Source organism: Lissotriton vulgaris, chromosome 2_1 (genome assembly GCF_964263255.1).
Source record: "Lissotriton vulgaris chromosome 2_1, aLisVul1.2, whole genome shotgun sequence".
Classification (NCBI taxonomy): Eukaryota; Metazoa; Chordata; class Amphibia; order Caudata; family Salamandridae; genus Lissotriton; species Lissotriton vulgaris.
This window is the reverse complement of record NC_141687.1, coordinates 1,465,722,941-1,465,744,001: the sequence shown is the minus strand read 5'-3', so window position 1 is coordinate 1,465,744,001 and position 21,061 is coordinate 1,465,722,941. Positions and strand designations below refer to the sequence as shown.

Here is a 21,061-nt window from a genome sequence, read left to right as displayed (position 1 = left end):
CTGGACCGTTTAGCTCTCCAGCAGAATAGGGCAATGTGAGTGTTTCACATTTGACCCTAGGCTGTTTATCCGCCCAGGCAAGCCTGATCATTAAAGTCCCTAATATGTTAAGTATGCACGTCAGCAGTATCATGGGTATATTTGTAAAAAGAAAAAGAAATCTAAGCCGGACAACCATTTTCATCATTGATATGCGTCCCATCAGAGAGAGGCAACTTAAACCACTTACGGACGTCGTCCTCGAGTCTAGAAATGATCTTGCCATAGTTTTTAGTAAGGATTAGTGTGAATTTGGACACCCAGGTATCAAATTGGGTCAGTAGGCCATTGCAAAGGGAGCTCAAGTTGAACCTGGGTGGTGCAAGGAGTCAAGGGGAACATAATTGATTTGGAACAATTGATACGGAGTCCTGAAACCTGTCCAAACTGTGTGACCTTTGCCAGCACTGGCTTGAGGTTCCTCTCTGGCTCACGCTCATATATTAAGGTGTCATCCGCATACGCCGTCACAATGAGAGGGTAATCATGGAAGTGGATGGCTCTGTGATATTCCAGCAACGGAGAAAGCGGGCAGCCCTGACGGATACCCCGCGATATCTTGATAAGGCTAGAGTCAGTATTGCCCACCCGAACCCTGACACGCAGACTAGTGTTTAAGACCATAATCCATCGGAGGAACACCTCGTCCACCCCCACCTTATTCAGGACGCCTTTCAAGAAACCCCACTCAACCGAGTAGAATGCCTTCTCAGCGTCAAGAAAAACTCTACGACCTTCACTGCTGGATCTATTCTTTGGATTGTTCCAAATATAGTGCGCAGGTTGTATGTGACATTGCGACCAGGGACAAATCCCGCCTGCTAGTTTTACTAAATGCAAAAACAACAGTTGATGGACGGATTGTTGCACAATGGCAAAACATTCACCCCCAGTCACAGACCTGGGTTTAATCCATCATTATTTTGCTCACCACACCACCCCAGTTCAACAATGGATTAAACCCAGATCTGTGACTGGGGGTGAATGTTTTGTCATTGTGCAACATTCCGTCTATCAATTGTTGTTTTTGCATGCTCAGACGTGAGTCCTGCGCTCTCCATACCACTGGAATCAAGCTACCCTAGCTGATGACGGCTTATAGCCAGAAACCGGTCCTAGGTTGCTTGATTCCGATCCAGGGAAGACATGGCTTGGCAGTTCGGGCTGGACTGTTCCCATGAGGCACAGGGTCAAGACTGATTTACATATGGCCATGTCTGAACTGGGGTGGTGTGGTGAGCAAAATAACAATTGATTAAACCCTGATCTGTGACTGGGGGTGAATGTTTTGCCATTGTGCAACATTCCGTCCATCAATTATTGTTTTTGCATTGCTAGTTTTACTAAGCACGGGACCAGAGGGGCCAACCGATTAACCAATATTTTTGCGAATATCTTAACATTTAAAAGTGACAATGGTCTATATAAAAGGCATACATTCAGTGACTTACCAGGCTTAAGCAGTATTACAATAAGGGCCTCCCTCATAGAAGGGGGCATTTCCCCTTTTTCAGCCATTTCCTCATAAAGGGTCATAAGGTGGGGGATAAGCTCCTCCTGAAATGTTTTATAGAACAACACAGAGAGGCTATCAGAGCCTCGGGCACTACCTGAGCGCTTCGACTTAAATACTGCACGTATTTCCCCTGGGTGAAGCAGAGCCATAAGATGTTTCCTATGTGCTTTAGAAAGCCATGACATTTGAATGTATTCAACGTAGTGTCTTACCGACTCTTTGTCAGCCGTGGCTTTGGTGGTGTAGAGATCAGTGTCATATCTATGGAACCAGTCAGCTACTGCACCAGGAGATGTAAGTGTGTGCCCTTGCTCATCTATAATTTCCGAGATCACAGCAGCCTTCCTTCTGGGTCGCATGAGCTTCGCAAGTGTAGCTCCCGGGTGTTCCCCTTCGCCATAGACCCTAGCTGTTGTGTATTTACCTAGGTGTTTAACCTCCTCATCTGCTGTGTCATGAAATTCCTCCAAGGCCCTTTTAATCTCCTCAAGCAGGGCAACGTCTCCTGTGCATTGAAAGTTTGTTCAAGACCAGCTATTTCTTTTGCCAGTCTTGCCAGTCTGTCTCGCAAGGCACTGAGCACCCTGCATGCTTAGCTATTGCCATACCCGTAATGTACACTTTGAACGTTTCCCAGACTGTGGCAAAGCTATCCAATGAGCCCACATTTTTTTCAAAAAACGTTTCAATGAGCTGGGCGAATTCTGACTTAAATACTGAGTCAAATAACAAGTATGGGGTAAATCTCCAAAGAAAGGGCCCCGGAGCGCCCACACCAACATCCAACTCCAGTATGACCAGAGAATGGTCAGAGTATGTTCTGGGGAGTACCTCGCAAGAGCTAACTTGTGGTAGCAGGGATCTAGAAACCAACTAGAAATCTATTTGTGTGCGTATGTCATAGCTAGCTGAGTAATGAGTGTACCCAGTAATGTCTGGGAATCGCAGTCCTCAGACATCCGCCAGGCCTAACTTGTCAGTAATCTCAATGATGGCACCTGCAGCCTCCAATTGTCTTCGAGGTGGGCCCTTAGATCTATCTATATTTGGATTTAAAATACAATTAAATACGCAGCCCCACACTATGGGCACCTCGTCCTTCCGCAACAGCAGTGCGGCAATCGTCCGATAAAAGAGAGGGTCGTCATAATTGGGCCTGTACACATTAACCACTAAGGCCTGTTAGCCCGCTTTATGGCATTTTGCGATAATATACCTGCCATTAGGGTCTCAATTCAAACTTTGTAATGTCACTCCCGACTTAGGGTTGAGCCAGATCAGCAACCCCTGGCATACGAGGAGAAGCCTGCATCAGTCACCATGGCTTATAGGATTCTATGTGAAAGCATTTTACTGTCAGGGGAAAGGTGGGTCTCTTGCAGCACCCCTGCGTCTATTTTATGACGTTAAAGGTATGCCACTACCTTCCGGGTTTTTCTGTACTCATTTAAACCGCTGACGTTCCATATCACGAAACGTATACTTTTTGCCTGCATATGCTTAACCTCCATTAGTACCTAACAGCAAAGAAGTACAACCTTGGACCCTCCTGCAACCCAGGAGGTGCAGTGCAGAGACTCAGTACTGTGCTCTAACATTAACTCCCTTTGAACCCCACTTCCCCCCACCCTCCTCCCACGCTATGCAATCCCCAACTTTGCATAATCGGGTGTCCTGCCCACCTTCCCATAGCGAGACAATTCCCAATGCAATTACTAAATGAAACATTACCTTCCCTGTGTGGATCACACTCTGGGGGGATGTTGCTGACAACAGTGGGATAGCCGCTGCCAGGCATAACTTTTCAAGTCAAATTATATGGTGCCTCCCAGTCAACCATTGAGGACTCCCCCCTTCGCCCTACTGCTTGCAGAGAGCCCCCCTCCCACACAATGATAGGAAGGTAGAATGTCCTTGCCAGAAATTCCCGACCCAACAATGTATCTCTGTGTTCTGAATTGTCTGGTGCCTTAATGTTTTCCAATCGACCGGCACCTACAGCAAACCACCAAAGCAGCAATGTTATCTCTCTTCAGCAACTCTATGGTGGCAGATATCACGAGCGAGACTAGGCCAGTGAACTAGTCCCAAAACATGTTCAGATCATGCTAGCCAGCATACCTTCCATGTCCATCACTCACTATTTATCAGGATCAGACCAGTGAGGCTCCTTGCTCGTGTGCTGATCAGGGGACTTCGCCTTTCAGGTCGTACCTTCATCACCTTCATGCTTCTTGGGAAACTGCAGTGCCTCTTTGGGGTCCATAAAGACTTGTGGGGATCCATCCACAATGATCGGAAGCTTTGCAGGGTACAACATATATTATACTCCAGGTGTAATTCACGTAGCCACCTTTTCACAGGAGTGAACAGGCGCCGATCCTCCTGCACTTGTTGAGTCAAATCAGGGTAGAGAGATATAGTCACACCTTTGTGGCGGAGTTCATGAAGCTCTCCAGCTCGACGGAGGGCAGCGTCCCGATCCCTGTAGTTTAGGAGTTTTGCATTTATGGGGCACTGGCTCCCGGAGCAGGTCTATGTGTCAACGATGTATGTGCACGCTCTACCGCAAACATGGTGGTGAAGTTCTCCCTGCCCAGGAGAGTGACCAATAGCTGCTCCACGTAGTGTTCCATTTTTTAAATATTCGTCAACTCAGGTACTCTAACAATGTCAAGGTTGTTCCGTCTGGAATATGCCTCCAAATCCTCCGCTTTACTCTGAACACTTCACAGTAGTTTCTCCATCTTTGCCTGTGCTTGCGCGCTCCCCCTCAGTCACCGCATCCCTCTGCTCTACAGCGTCCAGATGTTCTGTGGCTTATCAATGCGCTCAGACATCCTGTCCATACAATAGGAGATCAGTATCTGCAGTAGTGTTGCCTGCCTCCAAATCAGACTCAGACGGGTTCTTCTTGGAGTCATGATGTCTCAGGGTCATCTGTGGCTCGAATTACAATTTAGTTTGGGATTTTTCTGTTCTGCCCATGATGAGGCTAATGACCCTGTACCTCCCTATCTGTCCTCAGTGGGTCTGTCAGCATAATCAAGGCGGGCTGATCTCGCTGGACCCAGTGACCAACCGGGTACATGTTCCAGAAGTAAACGCTGAGCAGTAAGCAGGCCCAGCGACCGGTCAGGAGAAGAGACCCAGTATCAACTGGCTCAGGACCAAAAATGGGGATAAAGAATCGCTGCTGACTCTCAACATTTTCCTTGATCAGGCAGTGTGCACATCTGCTTAAGGCCAGTGGGTAGGGCACTGTGCGCTATAAGGTACAGCCCCAGTGGGCTCCAGCAGGTGTCCCAGTCCGATCTCACGCAGCTAAGAGGCTCCAAATGCTCCGACCCACCTCGTAGCATGGCCCAAACGGGAGCGCCAGCACTATGCAATATTACCCCCAGCCAGGGCAGCAGTCACAATGGAGCAGGCCCAGTCTCCTTGGAGGCACAGGGCTCGTGAGGCCGGTCACACACTATGGGGCTCCTGCAAGGCACTGCCGCGATCAACAACCAGCTAGGGGGAGGGGGAATCCCCACCAAAATTGTAAATTGTAAATTGATACCAACAGCAGTGGCAACGCCTCACTCCCGCCCGATGCAGTTCATGCACTCATTGCAATGCTCCCAACGCGGCGCCAAAACTCCAGCAGCCGTCAACATAGGCCGGAGGGGTCGGCACACCAGCAAGCCCAGAATTGCTGAAGACGACCTAGGACCTAGGCCCTCGCAGAACGGCCCAGCGCAGAAACGACCACATCAATACAGAGTAGCACAGGGGGGGCGACAGGCCGAACAAAGTACGTACGTGGCCTCGCCTTTGCCTGAGTCACCCCGCGGTAGACCTCCTCCTTATTGCAATCATGGCACACGTGGCACCCCCATCACGGGCGCCGGCCTGCAGGTGCTGGAACAGGTGACTGGCAGTAACTTCGAGATCACAGGGGACGCAGAGAAGTCCCAACCGCTATTCCTTAGCAAGTAACTCCCAATAGGGTAGCCGGAGAATGAAGGATTGAGGCTGGGCCGGCAGAACTCCACTTACTTGCGGCCATCTTGGAGCCAGGCTAGCTCTGTCCTCCATTGAGGAGTAAGAATTAATGACTGACCACGCATGGGAGCGTTTGCGCAGAGCTGCCTGATCCTCTAGTACCCTATTTTTTTGGGCCACGGAGGATGCCAATTTCTTGAAGACCTGCTGAGAATGTTGTTTACTCTAGGCTTCAGTTAATGCGAAATCCCCCAGTTTGGTTTCAAGAAGTTGTCTGTATGATTATCTCTGTCCAGATTGCTTGAGTTCGACCCAGATTAGAGCATGCATGGAATTAGGATGGGCCAGTCTGAGGCGGTAGCAGAATTTAAGGAAATAACTGCCACTGGCCCAGTGCCGTTTTGCGATGTATTCTATTTTCACTTGTGCCAGTGATGCTCTCTTTGGAATCCGCTCACAACCATCACTTATGAGTCCAGCAGCCACAGGAGCACTATTTGGCTATTTCTGAATTGCCCTTAGGGTGCTTGGCATATGGTAGTGCCAACAAATGATGGGCGGAATGCTGAATGAATAAAACATTAACCCCCCAGTCAAGAGATCTGCGTTAAATCCATCGTTCTTTTGCTCACTACCCCCCCCCCCCCCAGTTTGGACCCAGCCATATGAAAATAGTCTTGACTCTGCTCCTCATGGGAAGAGTCCGGCCTGAGCTGCCAAGCCGAGTATGCTCTGGATCAGATTAGTCCCACAAAACGCAGGATTATATAATTTAGGAATCTTCCCACCTTATTGTCAATACAGACCCTGCCCCTGCCGCACAAAGGAACGATATTAAAAAGAAAAACAGACTCCTCAACCACAACATAACGAAGACTTTAAGCAAACGTAAGTCCTGCTGCAACTCGAATTACTGTGACAATTAGCTGGTTGTATAAACACGGACTAGAGAGATAATAAGTGCCTCTTACTCCTGCAGAACCACCTGTAGTCCAGGAGTTCCGAGCAAGATAAACCTAACCCACAGCTGGTAAAGGTAACATTCAGCGACAATGACAGTAAAACACATAATTGATGTAAGGGTAAGGTCCCATTCTGAAAAGTGTTCTCTGTTGTTTTTATATAGGTACCCAACTAACAAAAGCCCTGAAGAAAAGCCTGGCGAACAAGACACGGGCTCGGAAACGCGTCGGCTTACTTATATTTTGTTTGTTCACTCCAGCATATGAACATTTAATGCGCAAAGGGCGATTAATAGAACGTTGGAATTTTTTTTAATGTTTATGAAATACGTGTGCCCCTGCGCAACCAGGCCCAAATCATATACAAGTTATACAATAACGGTCTGGTGGTAAAAATTGTTATTAGGGTTCAACCTCAATTCTTTGTATAATATGTGTAAAATTTTTCTATTTTGTTTGTTTGAATTTTAATTGTCGAATATGTATATAACAACTTGGTGTCTGTGTTTGATAAAGCAAACCCTCGGACTAATTGACCTATTGATCCAAGTGAAGTAACTTGCAACTTTGGTTAAAAATCAACTTGAACACCCACAAATTAAATATCGTAGGGTGAAAAGTCTGCTCAAATAAAAATAAGTAGCAGAACCAAAAAGCGACTGGGTTCCTCTCATTGATATACTGGATCAGAAACAAGCATTCGGGGACCGGTTTCGGGGTAACACCCATCATCAGCCAGGCTAGCTTAAATCCAGCGGCACAGCAAGCAAGGAACCCACATCTGGGCATACCCATCCCACTTAGGGCAAAAAGTGCTGCTCAGCAAATGATGGACGGAATGCTGAATGAATCAAATATTCGGCTCAGTCAAGAGATCTGGGATAAATTCATCACTCTTTTGCTCACTACATACTTGCAGGGCTGGACTGTTCCCATGACGAGCAGGGTCAAGACTAATTTGCATATGGTTGGGTCTAAAATGGAATGGCATGGTGTGCAAAAACAAGATGGATTTAGGCCCAGATCTCTGTACTGGAGGTGAATGTTTGACATTGCTTCAGCATTCCGCCCATGTTTGCATCCGCATCCAGTAGCTACAAAACTTCTGCAGTGGCTACAGAGATGTGACTTGGGCTCTTCAAGCTTTAATGTCCCCTGTGCTGGTAAGGGAGGTCAGCCAACTGACCTCGGAGTCACTGCTCCAGACTGGGGCTGGGAATCAACTTTTCCCTGAGCCAGGCACGCAGAACAGGGTCCAATCTTCACTAGCCCAAAGTACAGCAGGTTCAGTAGCTCTGGTGTCGCAGCCTCTCTTTCTGTGCTTCCAATGGGCGCAAAGTGGTCTTCTTCTCATCCTTCTTCAAAATCTATTGAGTGCTACTAAGCAGGGTGCCTTATTTATCCCAGGAAAGTGGCTTGAGGGGACCACATGGGCATTAACCAATGGGCTACCCGTCCCTTCCTACCTAGTGATGAAGTTCCTGTGATGTGTGGTATCTAACTATCCGAGAGTGCTAAATTCTTGCCCTGTTTCAAGACACTTCCTTGGTCATACGGAGATTGACAGCCCACCTTAATGGTGTGGATACCAGTTGGCTACATGCCCACAGTAAAACCAGTTTAGGGCGAGTTTACCTTCCACAACCCTGTCTCTACTCTAAGGAGACAAAAGGCATCCTGCCAGAGAGTGTTGTCACAGCTGCCTTTCAAAAGCAGCTTCACCTTTGAATCACACCTTTTGAGCTAATACCCTGGGCAGCTATCCTGTGGGAGGGGGTCTCAGCTTCCAGCGTGGCAAAAGCCTCTGCTGCTGGCCTGGGAGTAATTCACACTTCTCTCTAGGTTGGCAGATCTGTCTGTGTGTTAAAGCCTATGTGAAGTCACTGGACTACCTGAATGCAGAAATGGCAACTATCTAAAGTTGCCAAACTTTAAAAGTGCCATACATGTCAACTTGACCATTAAATTGCATTTTATGTCACGAATAATTTGATACCTTGGACAGACCAGTTAGGTAATCTAATTTAGGAGTCAATAGGGTTGGAGAGCCAACTGGTAAAACCTGTACTTGCCAATGGGGCTAATAACTTTCCACAGCTAAACAACAATTTCGAACTGTTGCTGTTAAGACATATGAGCAATATATGTTTAACTTAACAAAATAGACATCACTTCCATAGGACTCTATGGGTGTTCCTCAGGGGAGACTTACATATAATCTTAAGGAATGTGGGGGCTTTGCCATTGGCTTTAGAGGCAAAGTCAAACTAGCACTGTACACACTGCCCTTCCAATCTGCAGTGGGAGGCTGGCAGCCATTTTGTCCTTTGTCACATGAGGGTGGCACAAATAGTGCTGTAGCCCTATATGGATACTCGGCTTGACATGCCTAGGGTACTATATAGTAGGGACTTATAAATAAGTCAGGCGTTGCCAATTGGGTATAGGCAATTCAACATATCTTTTGTTAGGGGTTAGAACACAGGAACAAAGGTCTGGTTGACAGATCTCAGTGCACTCTCAGAGCTGAAAAAAAAACACGCAGCTAGCAGTCCAAATGGGGGTAAAAAGTGAGTGGAAACCTGCAAAAAGCTTGTTTCCTTACAATATTGATCATTGTCCGAGTTGGTCCCAAAAACATTGTGGACAGTTTGAGCCCTTCCATGGGGTAAGAACAATGTGTCAGAGGCTGCTGGATTGCCTTAAGGCTGCAGCCCGGTGGAATCAGGGCTCAGCCTGGGTTGAAGTTGAATCTAGATCAGTTTAGATGAGATCACAATTGATTATGCCTTTTCTTTCAGACACCGGTGTTGATACTCAGGAGTCCAGAGCAGGTTACAATGCTGGTACTGAAGCAGGGGGCAACCCACAGCAGGTTCAGTGGTTTCAGCTGATGCTGAGCGAAAACCCACCAGTGGGATTTCAGTAGGTGGTGCTTGTCGTCCCCTAGAACGAGATGCGTGTCAGAGGGAGCTAGTAGGGGGCCAAAAAAAAGCAGCATCAATTCGCAATTAAGGAGGTGCTGGATTCAGGAGGCAAAGCGATGCTTGTGATGCTCGATCTGTCGGCGGCCTTTGACACCGTCCCCCACGAGGGTCTCCTCGCCAGACTTTATGAGATCGGTCTGAGGGGGATGGTGTTCAGCTGGTTTCGTTCATTCTTAGTCGGCCGTCGACAAACGGTCTGGGCCTCCTCTAGCTCCGCCGAGATGCCGTCATTGGGTGTTGGAGTCCCTCAGGGCTCAGTGTTGAGCCCGACTCTTTTCAACATCTTTATGACCCCTTTGGCGGCACTAGCGGAGACTTTCGGGGCCCAGATCGTTTCCTATGCCGATGATACCCAGCTCCTCTTTACTTGCGGGAAAGGAGCGGATTTTGATGGAAAGAGTATCCGGGGTTACCTTGGGGCTGTTTTTAATTGGTTCCAGCTTAACAGCCTCAAGTGCAACTCGGATAAATCGGAGGTACTTTTCTTCGGCTGCAGATCGGACCCAGACTGGCAGGAATGGTGGCCTGCAAATAGGTTTCCTCCTGCAGGCTCCTCCCAGTTGGCCAAGAACCTGGGGATTAAGATCGATAATGGCCCGACGCTGCGATCCCAGATTCTTGGCACCTGCTTCGGGCTTCTCCGGATGCTCCGCAAGTTTCTTCCTATACTACCGGAGGAACATAGGAAGATAATGGTTCAGGCTATAATCGGTTCGAGAATGGATTATTCGAATATCCTCTATCTCGGACTGCCGGAGTATCTACTGCAACGACTGCAGGTGGTCCAGAACTCGGCAGCACGGGCCATTTTTGGATTACCCGGCCGTGCTAGAACCTCGGGCCTCCTGCAGTCCCTCCATTGGCTCCCTATCCGGAAGCGGATAGTCTTCAAGGCCCTGACCTTGGCCCATAAAGCTCTACATGCTTCAGGAGCAAAGTATCTTCAAAAAAGGCTAGCTTTTTACCATCCTGCTAGGTCCCTGAGGTCGGGGTCTTTGTTTCTTGCCGTGGTCCCTCGCATTAAAAGGGCACGCATAGGAGGTCGATCTTTCAGACTGTTGGCTCCGCAACTTTGGAATACTCTGCCAGTGACACTGCGTAGTACCTCCAATCTACTGGCGTTTAGGAAGGGCCTTAAAACCTGGCTTTTTACTTTGTAGATATCAGTTTACACTGTTAGTTAGGGATCTCCCCACTTTTCTGTTTTTTCTTCCGTTATGTTGTGATACAGGTTTGCAATAAAGCGCCGGGACACTCTTTGAGTAGCCGTGCGCTATACAAGACAATAATAACATAACATAACATAACATAATTCCTTCTTTACTGTGGAGTCGCAAATGGGCCTGAAAATCAAACCTCCCTTGGTTTGAGGGTCAGACATGACTTCGAGGGTGAATGAGTGCGGAAGCAAGAATGAGAGGCTTGTTGGTGCCTTTGAGCCTTTTCGGGATTTTGAAAGTGGTGGGAAGAGTCTGCATGGACTTATGCTTATTTTTAGGCTTACACAATGACATAGATTACAACGATAACATGCCGCAAGAACAACTTTTGGAACTGGAATGGGACCTTCTTTTCGACCTCGACCAGTCACGGTGTGGTGTTTTTTTATATTTGACAGTGTAAAGCTTCACCTCACAGTCCCATATGGCCTTCGGGTTCATCGATGAACATTCACAATAGGCCTTGGAGTTGTGTTCTGACCGAAGCATCAAATGCATACCCGATGGGGATCTGCACCTGACATTGGTTTGTGACAGAGCCTCAGAGCTGAATCCTGTGGCCTAAGGAGGTGATATTTCTTATACATACTGGTATATTCGAAATCTTTAGAGAGAAATTTGTCCCGACATAGGAATGAGGGTAGTTCTGAGTTTGAGTTTTATGGTAGGAAAAGAAACAAACTAACATCACCATGGATGGAAGACACTTAAATGCTGCCCCCAACATCACTTCTGGGCCAGACGACATCAGCAGGCAGCCGCCTGATGCCATCTACAGGCATGCAGAGGTACTGTTGAAAAGTTTCCAGATCCAGTCTGATACCTGGGAAATATTCATAAGGTGAGGAATCTGCAGTAAAAAAATATCCATCAAAACCTAAATTACCTTAAAGCATCTTATCCAAAATGTCAAAGAGTTGATGTTTAGTGCTGTTTCTGATAGTAGTGTCAAGCTCAGTTTCTGCATTTCAAATATATAGATGCTAAGCCATGCCAGCACCAGCTGCGTACTAGCCAGGGAGTCATGAGTTGTCTTCTGCACAGCTGTTTACCCATTCCATTGCGTTCCCTTGATCCTCCAATCTCTTGGAGGCAGCACATTTTTAGAGTCCCTAAAATATGATCTGTTCTTAAACGCTCGGGTACCACTGCTCACCTTAACAAAATTTTACATGTGCTCTGGCAAATAAAGGTTACCAGCACAGATGCTGATCATAGCAGAAATCTTCAGAAAACCTGAGTTACATCAGGATTTCCACAGAAAGCGGTAAGAGTCATTCTTCACTGATTACTCCATTGCAATTATTACAAATGTCTCCAAACACCTTCTTAGAAGGCTACCTATATAGCTACTCACCTGTACTTGCACCGTTTTCACTTCTCTGATAGTCTTGGCTGCCAATTGGATACGTTTCTCCCTCTTCATTAATACCCATTGATGCAACTGGTGGTATACTCTCAGGTGCTGTTATAAAAATAAAAATAAAATGGGAAAACTATGTTTATACATTTAGATTTTTTCATATTCATCCACATATAAAAAAAAGTAATATAAAAGAGTTAGATGCTACAATGATTAGGAAGTGAATCAATTCTATAGAGCTGATATGTGTGTAACTAGTGCAATCTCTACTACTGTTTAATCTGGCATTAAGACCTTCGTATGTGCCAGAGTATTCTTCACATTTCCTTATATCAGTGGTTAGGTTTGGCTTGACAGTATGACCTATTGCTTCAAATATGCAGATAGTGGATTTTGCCAGACCACCCTTCGGCCTATCGTTTATGTGAAATTGGGCACTTCAGCCATTCTTTTGAGACTTTGAGTATCACAAGTGGGTCAACTCATGTCATGCTAATGACCATTCAGTGTAAGATTTTGCTTCCTAGGAAATGGTTCCACTTAAATGCATGAGTGACAATTTTAGATCTGAAAAGTGCACTTAATCATCATACTTTTTGTTATATTGTACATGTAATCTATACAGAAAGCAATGCTTTTTTATTCCTAAAAGCTTTCATCTGGCTCAGTTACAAACCTGACTCCAACATCGCTGCTTCAATCTGTCTTTTTCTTTCCCATCTGCGGGTCCTTTTTGTGTCAGGTGTCCTGATGTCTTAGACAGTTTGGACAGAAATATCCTCTGCATTGTATTCAGGTGTGTTCCACAGCCCTTGACTGCGTTTGAATCTAGTATCCTGATTTGTACTTTTGGTTCTAGCATCACACTAATTTAAGCATGTGCACAGAGGCCTGGGTATGTTCTATGCAAGGTTCAGGACATGTTCTGAAACTCTAGGGGCATAGCAAGCAAGGCCCCATAGTAATGTAAATGTAATTTGTACTTGTAAAGCACACTAATATCCCAACTGGGGTGTCCTGGCGCTGTAACGCATACCGCTGTGGAACCCTTCCTGGCTTTTCCCTGTGAAATGTCCACTCCTGGGCACCCCCAAGGTGAAGCCAGGCATCCCAGCGCTGTTGGGGCCGTTGTGCAGATTAAGCAAGCTATTGCCCAGAGTTGCAGAGTGGGACACATGATTAGAATAGGCACCGAGGCGAGAATTATCAGGTCCGAGGAAATTGAGCCCAAGACCCGCCGAGGAGGGAATTGAACCCTGGTCCCGGGCCAGACCTATGCATCAGGGTATGCCGCTCTAACCATTGAGCCACACTTCTCCACATAGTTAAGAGAGGACTACCATCCCTCTCTTGGGTGTAGCATATGAAGCACAGTATAGTGACATTACTATTTTGAGACTGATATTGTGACCAGACCTTTTTATCAGTGTCTATCACAGTGTGGCTTACAGACACTTACCAATTCCATGGCTGTGTAAATGCTTGTTATAAAATGTCAACTGAAACTATCTGTGCGGAAAAAAAATCAGATGGCTCTCTTTTATGAGGTAAAAATAAGAAGTTAAGGGTGAATTGTTCCGTTTGCAATGTGCTACTTCATTTTCTGAACTTTTGGTTCAGTGCTGTTGATTGAACATAGAAGGAAGTCTTGAGGAACTTATTTTTAAATTTGAACTTGAACTGATATGATGCACAGCTTATTATCGCGCACAGTATTGATGAATTCTGAAATCTATGACGGTGAAAGTTATACTTATATCAGTTATGTATAAATGGTCAATTTCAGTGTTTTTTAAAGATTTGTTTTATAAATATTGGAAAACCTGTGTCTAAACTCCACAATAATCTTCCTTTTTTCAGGAAATTTCGAAGGATGTTTTTTAGTTAAAGTTAAAATCCTACAACCTTACTAACATATACCTCAACTTTAACCTTTGTTATTTTAGTGAATATATATATATATGGTCAATTTCCCCAGTGATTCCATAAAGAAGGCCAAATCCAAATCCATAAGCGTGTTATTCAGATATTTATTTTCTCAATGGCAAAAACGCCTGACGCGTTTCGGAATAGCTGCTCCTTTCTCACGGGTCAGTGAATGTTTGTAAATCCACAATACATATAGTGCTCACATCACATTACAAAAATATAGGTAGGACTACTACACCACATCAGGAGTTTTGCAAATTGGTACCCATTTTGGAGCGGTGACTTATTGTCCATAAACTTACAAATGAAATACCTTTAGCATGATCGAACCAATAAGCACTCACAAATGCATATTATATTATCACATAGACCAATTGGTACATAGATACTGAACGATTTCAATTTAGACAATATAAAATATAACACAGTAAGAAACATGTTTCTCATTACTGCTTTCAATTACCGCCCCAGTGGGCTTATATCAGTTGGTTCTGGCGCAGTGGATGTTCCGCCACCTGTTTGATTGGCTTGCTTGAGCCGGTCAGTCCCTTTCTCCTTGGCTTTTCAGAGGTCATACCAGCGCTTCTTGAGGGGCGTTTCTTGGATGGCAATGAGAGGACCCGACTAAGTCCGGAGCTCTACAGCACCCCGGGACTAAACCAAGAAAATCGGTGCAAAACTACGAGCCATCCCAAAAACCAAATCGCACAATCACAACCGGAACCTGTCTGGCACAGTACGGGAAGAACAGCGCGCAGACAGCCCTAACCCAAAACCAAAACGGAGGAAAATCAGGAAAGCACCCTCCCAGCAGTAGCGGACTAAAACAAGATGGCGGCGGCGGTCTAGAGAAACCACTGAACGACAAATCACAGTGGAAGAAAGGTCGCACCGCAGGAGCACACAGGAAAAACAAGGTTAGTGCCTGCGTGCCCGCGAAGGAAAGAAAGCGGACCCCCCTGAGTCAAAGACTTGCGAAAAGAAGCAGACACCAGACACCAGCTGGGGCATAGAGCGCGGTGACGAAAGTGAAACTAACTCTTAACGGGGGCGGCCATCTTTAGAAACAACATAATAACCAAGAAATAGAGTGCGAGGGAGCGGAGGGCTAAGATCGGGGGAGTAAATCTAATCCAGTGACCCTAGCGACAACCAATTTACGTACTGGAAAAGCGACAGTGCCGACAACCCATCTGTACACCACTAGCCACTACCAAGGGGGATTCATAAAAAGTAAACCGTGGCAACAAAGAACGGCCATCTTGGGAAGGCAACCACGGGCATAGGAGGCGATCACACCACGCTAGACGCGCAGACCAAGAGAAGGCAAAAGTGAGCGAAAAGACAAACGTGCAAGCGAGCAACACATACGCCCCGGGCCACCCGACATATCGGTGGGAGGCAGTGAAGCCGCTCAGCCACAACAGGACATATTAGAGGAAAGCGCGGAAAACAAAAACGAAACCGCAACAAAGAGGGGCGGCCATCTAAGGGGAGCAAACGCGAGCACCACAAGTAAAATAAGAGCGAAGGAAAGGCATGCGAGCTACTCCAGCGCCTCGGACCCTCAATCACCTTTGGGAGGCAGTGTAGTCGCTCGGCCGCAACGAGACCGGCCATACCGGAGTTAACCAAGCTGAATCATAAATCCAACCTACCACCAAAAGAGAGGCCATCATAGGAAAGCAGCCATAGAAACAAAACAAAACCACAGACAAGGAGGCGTCCATCTTAGGAAAACAGAGTAAGAGCAAGGTGAAGATCGCGTAGCCAGTATGCAGAGTGTGACCAGTGCCGCATGAGCTCAAAGGCAGTGACCAAGGGGGCTAAAAGTCCAGTAGTGAACAAGGGTGAAACAAGGACGCCACAGTAGCAGTCCAATATAGTCAAGACCGCCCAGCCACAATAAGCAAACCCCTGGCCTGACTGCCTACCCGGCACCGCTCCGCCATCCGAAACCGAAACAAGGAACAAGAAACAATCCTGCCCCAGCACAGAGAAAAAGACAATAAAGACAAACAAGCCACCATGCCAAAGTGCCTCTAAACAATCAGATGAACACATCGCAGTGAAGAAACATCATAAAGTACGGAAGCGCAACCACAACACAAATTTTGAACAAACCACAAAGAGTCGCTGCTGCAAGCAAGACGGAGAAAGGACGAAAGATAGACAGTGACCAAAAAACTCCCAAAGAAACATCAAAGGCAGGAAGCGGCTGCAAATTAAGAAGCGCATGCACAAAAACATACCCGACACAAAACGCAGGGTGCGCTAGCAGTCAAGATAAGAAAACTACACCATCACCACCACTTGGCAACGAAAAAAGATTTGAGCTCTTACAAAACAAAAGAGGGCTGAGCAAAATGGCATGGAGTGATGGAAAGGCGACACAACAACAAAAAAAGCCGAAAGCTGAGGGAACACCAGAGTCTCCCTTCAAACAGAAAGCGGACATCAGCAGCACGCTAGACAGTATACTCAAAAAACTCGCCGAAGTCCACGATTTGGCCAAATCAACCAAAAAAACTACTGATGCCATACAATAAGCAAACCCCTGGCCTGACTGCCTACCCGGCACCGCTCCGCCATCCGAAACCGAAACAAGGAACAAGAAACAATCCTGCCCCAGCACAGAGAAAAAGACAATAAAGACAAACAAGCCACCATGCCAAAGTGCCTCTAAACAATCAGATGAACACATCGCAGTGAAGAAACATCATAAAGTACGGAAGCGCAACCACAACACAAATTTTGAACAAACCACAAAGAGTCGCTGCTGCAAGCAAGACGGAGAAAGGACGAAAGATAGACAGTGACCAAAAAACTCCCAAAGAAACATCAAAGGCAGGAAGCGGCTGCAAATTAAGAAGCGCATGCACAAAAAACATACCCGACACAAAACGCAGGGTGCGCTAGCAGTCAAGATAAGAAAACTACACCATCACCACCACTTGGCAACGAAAAAAGATTTGAGCTCTTACAAAACAAAAGAGGGCTGAGCAAAATGGCAGGGAGTGATGGAAAGGCGACACAACAACAAAAAAAGCCGAAAGCTGAGGGAACACCAGAGTCTCCCTTCAAACAGAAAGCGGACATCAGCAGCACGCTAGACAGTATACTCAAAAAACTCGCCGAAGTCCACGATTTGGCCAAATCAACCAAAAAAACTACTGATGCCATACAACTCTAGTGGCATGTAGAGCAGACATCCACACGGTTAATAACAGACTATCTACAGTCGAGCAGAGAGTGAGTGATATAGAAGACAAATCCCACCTAGCGAGCAAGACAATGGGAAATATTGCTAAAGCAACAACAGACCTACAAAAACAAGCAGCTGACTTCGAAGACCGGCAGAGAAAGGGGAACATAAGAATTCTTGGCATACCAGAAGGAGAAGAAGACAAAGCGGGTTCCTGCGTTGCCATACTACAAGACCTCATCCCAAAAATAATAAATCTAAAGTTCGAAAACCGTTTCAAGCAGGACAAAGTATACAGGGTACCTGCGTACAAACAAGGCAATAGACAAACACCAAGACCAATAATATGCAAACCCTTACGTTCACACCAAACAGAAGCCATCTTCGGAGTAGCGAGGAAAAACCCGAACCTGCAATGGGGCGGCTGTAAGATCATCTTAACGCAAGACTACTCTAAAACTACAGTAGACATCAGAAAGGACTTCCTGACGCAGAGAGACAACCTCCGAAAAAAAATCACCTACTCTTTTGTCGGCCCGGCAAGGTTCAGAATAAACAACAACGGAACAACGATAATCTTCGATGACCCAACAGAACTATTGCGTTACCTGACAACAACCGAACCACAAGAAATGAAAACGGCGACTACATCATCAAAAAGAAGAGCGTCACAAGACAACGCAGCAGAATAGACTCACAGGAAGCACAAAAAAGAGCAGCTCAATATAAGGAAATAACATGATGGGAGCACAACAAGCAACATATCTACCTCAAACAAAGCAACGTATCGACCTCCAACAGTACTGTAAACCAAAGAACAAACAAATGATCAATAGAGAGTTCAAGAACAGAATCAACAACATGCGCCAGCACAAGACAATATGCAGAATGCGATCTGACCAGGAATAAACATATCCTTTATCCGAGTTCTCAGACGGACCAAGACAGACTGAGAGACGCGATCGCGCGCTGCTGTTCAGAATCACAGGCATTTTCCTGGAGGAACACCACTCGGCTCGATTTACCATTCCGCCGAGATTGGTCGCCATAAATCGAAATAGCCCCCTGCGGGCTGAGACCCACAACCTCTATCCATCCTTCAGATTACCACCCACAGTGTACCGGGCCGGGTCCACTGTAAGTAACTTTAACGCTCCTAATTCACGCATGGGTTGTTTTTCTTGAACATCAAGCACACCTTAAGATGTCCCACAACGATTGGTCCTGACGAGACCCCTCACCTTCCGGGTCGAAACGCCGTTGATGCCACATGGAAATGAACCATACAAACAGTGCCTATGACTGTAGATAGCCACTGTCTAATTATTGTTTATTTTGTTGTTCATGGTCACTTTTCTTTTTCCTTGTAAATATCCCCAGTAGAAACCTGTATATATTCACTTACTGTCACTGAACTGCTCTTTGGTTCTCACAAAACACATGGGACACTTTGCACTTTTCCTGAATACTATGTGTGTGCAATGTATATAAATGATGAAAATTCCTTCTTTTGAAATACAAAGACTATGATTTTATAAAAACTTGGTATTATGAGCCTTGCTTCTCCTTCTGACATCCCTTCTTAAATCCCTCTACTACTGTGATTGCTATTATGCTATGTACTGATCCATTACCGTACATTTACTAACCACAGGAACCACTGTTTTCTTGATAAAATACCTCAAACGCAAGCAGAGACAGCACAGCATATCCAACATCACAGACCACACGCAAGCCACAAAGAAATCCTACAAACTTTCAGGAAGTTCTACAAAGAGCTATACACAAGAGACGGCAAAATTGACACGGCAGGCACGATAGACTACTTAAAAAGACTCAACCTACCCAAGTTACTGGAAGAGGAAGTGAAAATACTAGGCCAAGACGTCAAAGAGATTGAGATAGCAATAGCCATGAAATCACTAAAAGACAACAAAGCACCAGGACCAGACGGCTACACAGCACCCTTTTACAAAAAGTTCAAAGAACTTCTTATTCCAGTCGTGACAAAATCTTTCAACTACTGCGCAGAGGAGGGGACAATAACAGAAACAATGGCACAAGCCGACATAATTGTCATTCCAAAAGAGGGTAAGGACCCGCAATGGCCCAAAAACTACCGCCCCATATAGCTAATCAACTTTGACTGCAAAATATACGCAAAAGTACTAGCCACTAGACTAAACAGGATATTACCCCAGCTAATCGGAAACACACAAGTAGGGTCAAGTGATAGAACACTCCTCTAACTCACTCCACCCGGCTGTTGCAATAACACTAGACGCCTGAAAAGGCGTCTGACAGGGTTTCCTGGCACTTCCTCGAGAATTGCTTGCAAGCGTACAACGTAGGGGACGAGTACACAAAGAAAGTCATGGCGTTATACAAAAAGCCAATAGCGAAAATAGCCATAAACAGCGGGTCATCGGCCCCTTTTGAACTCGAGAGAGGAACGAGACAGGGATGCCCACTATCCCTGCTACTCATTCTACTAGCACTAGAACCTCTGATCACAGACACCCTAGCAAACAGAGACATCACAGGGATAACAATAAACAACACAACAGCCAAGATCACCGCCTACGCAGACGATCTACTAATATTAAAAAACGACCCATCCCACTCCATACCAGCACTCATGAGTACAATAGAAACATATGCCAAACACTCAGGCTACAAACTCAATAAGGACAAATCGGATTGTATGCCACTCAACATACACACAACCAAGGAAGTAATAGGTAACTTAGGACTAGCTTGGCAACCAAAGGCTGTCAAATACCTGGGCATCCCATTTAAAAGAAGCCTAAGAGGCACACTAGAACTGAACGAGACGCTCACGCTGAGAAAGATAAAAGAACTACTAGACACATGGTCACCCAAGTTCATCACATGGTGGGGTCGAATAGACACCATCAAAGTGATGGTAACACCTATAATCAAGTATCTGGCAAACATGCTTCCCCTGCCCCTGACAGAGGACTTCCACAAGAAAATAGACCTAATGATCAACAAATTTATATGGAGAGGGAAAAAAGCTAAAATAGGACTCCGCAAGCTAAGGCTGGGGAAAAAACTGGGCGGGCTCAACCTTGCTGATCTGAAAACGTTCCAATTAGCGTTCATAGCCAGACAAGGGATGTACTGGTTGCTCCCTAGACAAAAATACACGCCAACATGGCTAGCCATAGAGGAAGCCATGCTGAACAACACCGACCCACTCACACTACTAACAGCGAACAAACAAGCACTCAACAACAACCCGATCCTAAAGTTCATGAAACAGGTGCTACTGAAGATAGACCGCAACTTAGAAATCAGCATCAAAAACTCGAAGTGGGAGACACTCTGGTGTAACCACAAGATTAAATACAGACTGAAAACTTGAGACATGAGTACATGGAAGATGCGAGGAATTCAGTTCCCAGCACAACTAGAAATGGAAGGAATGCCATACACCTTCAACAACCTGAAAAAACCCCACAACCTACCAGATATAGAACGCTGTAATTTCCTAGCTATAAAAAAAGCCTTAACGAAATCAAAACTACATAGACAAACCCCATCTATATTCCAGCTCATGGAAAACATAAACAAGACAGGTAACCAAGTCTCACTTCTATAAAAACTTCTCCGACCAGTCAAATCCAAAGTTAACGACAAAAAGTCGGCCTTTTAGGAAAACCAGACAAAATCCAAATTGACAGAACAGGAACTACAAACACTGTGGGCTTCCCCATCTAAGAAGATGAATAAGAAGGAAACAACGTCCTTGTAGTGTGCACTGTTCCTATGGGAAAAGAATCCCTTTTCCAAAATGTTATTGTTAATTAAACCAATAGTTTACAAC

At 45.8% G+C, this 21,061-nt stretch overlaps 1 protein-coding gene across 1 annotated transcript in view; it reads right to left on the bottom strand.

The window, feature by feature from the left end:
- The window catches only part of LOC147732761 (uncharacterized), a 503,177-nt gene that overhangs the window by 47,359 nt on the left and 434,757 nt on the right, over window positions 1-21,061 (bottom strand). The window contains exon 9 of the mRNA XM_086957325.1: window positions 12,072-12,179. Coding sequence (XP_086813451.1) covers window positions 12,072-12,179 — 108 coding nt within the window. The remainder of the gene's footprint in view (window positions 1-12,071; window positions 12,180-21,061) is intronic.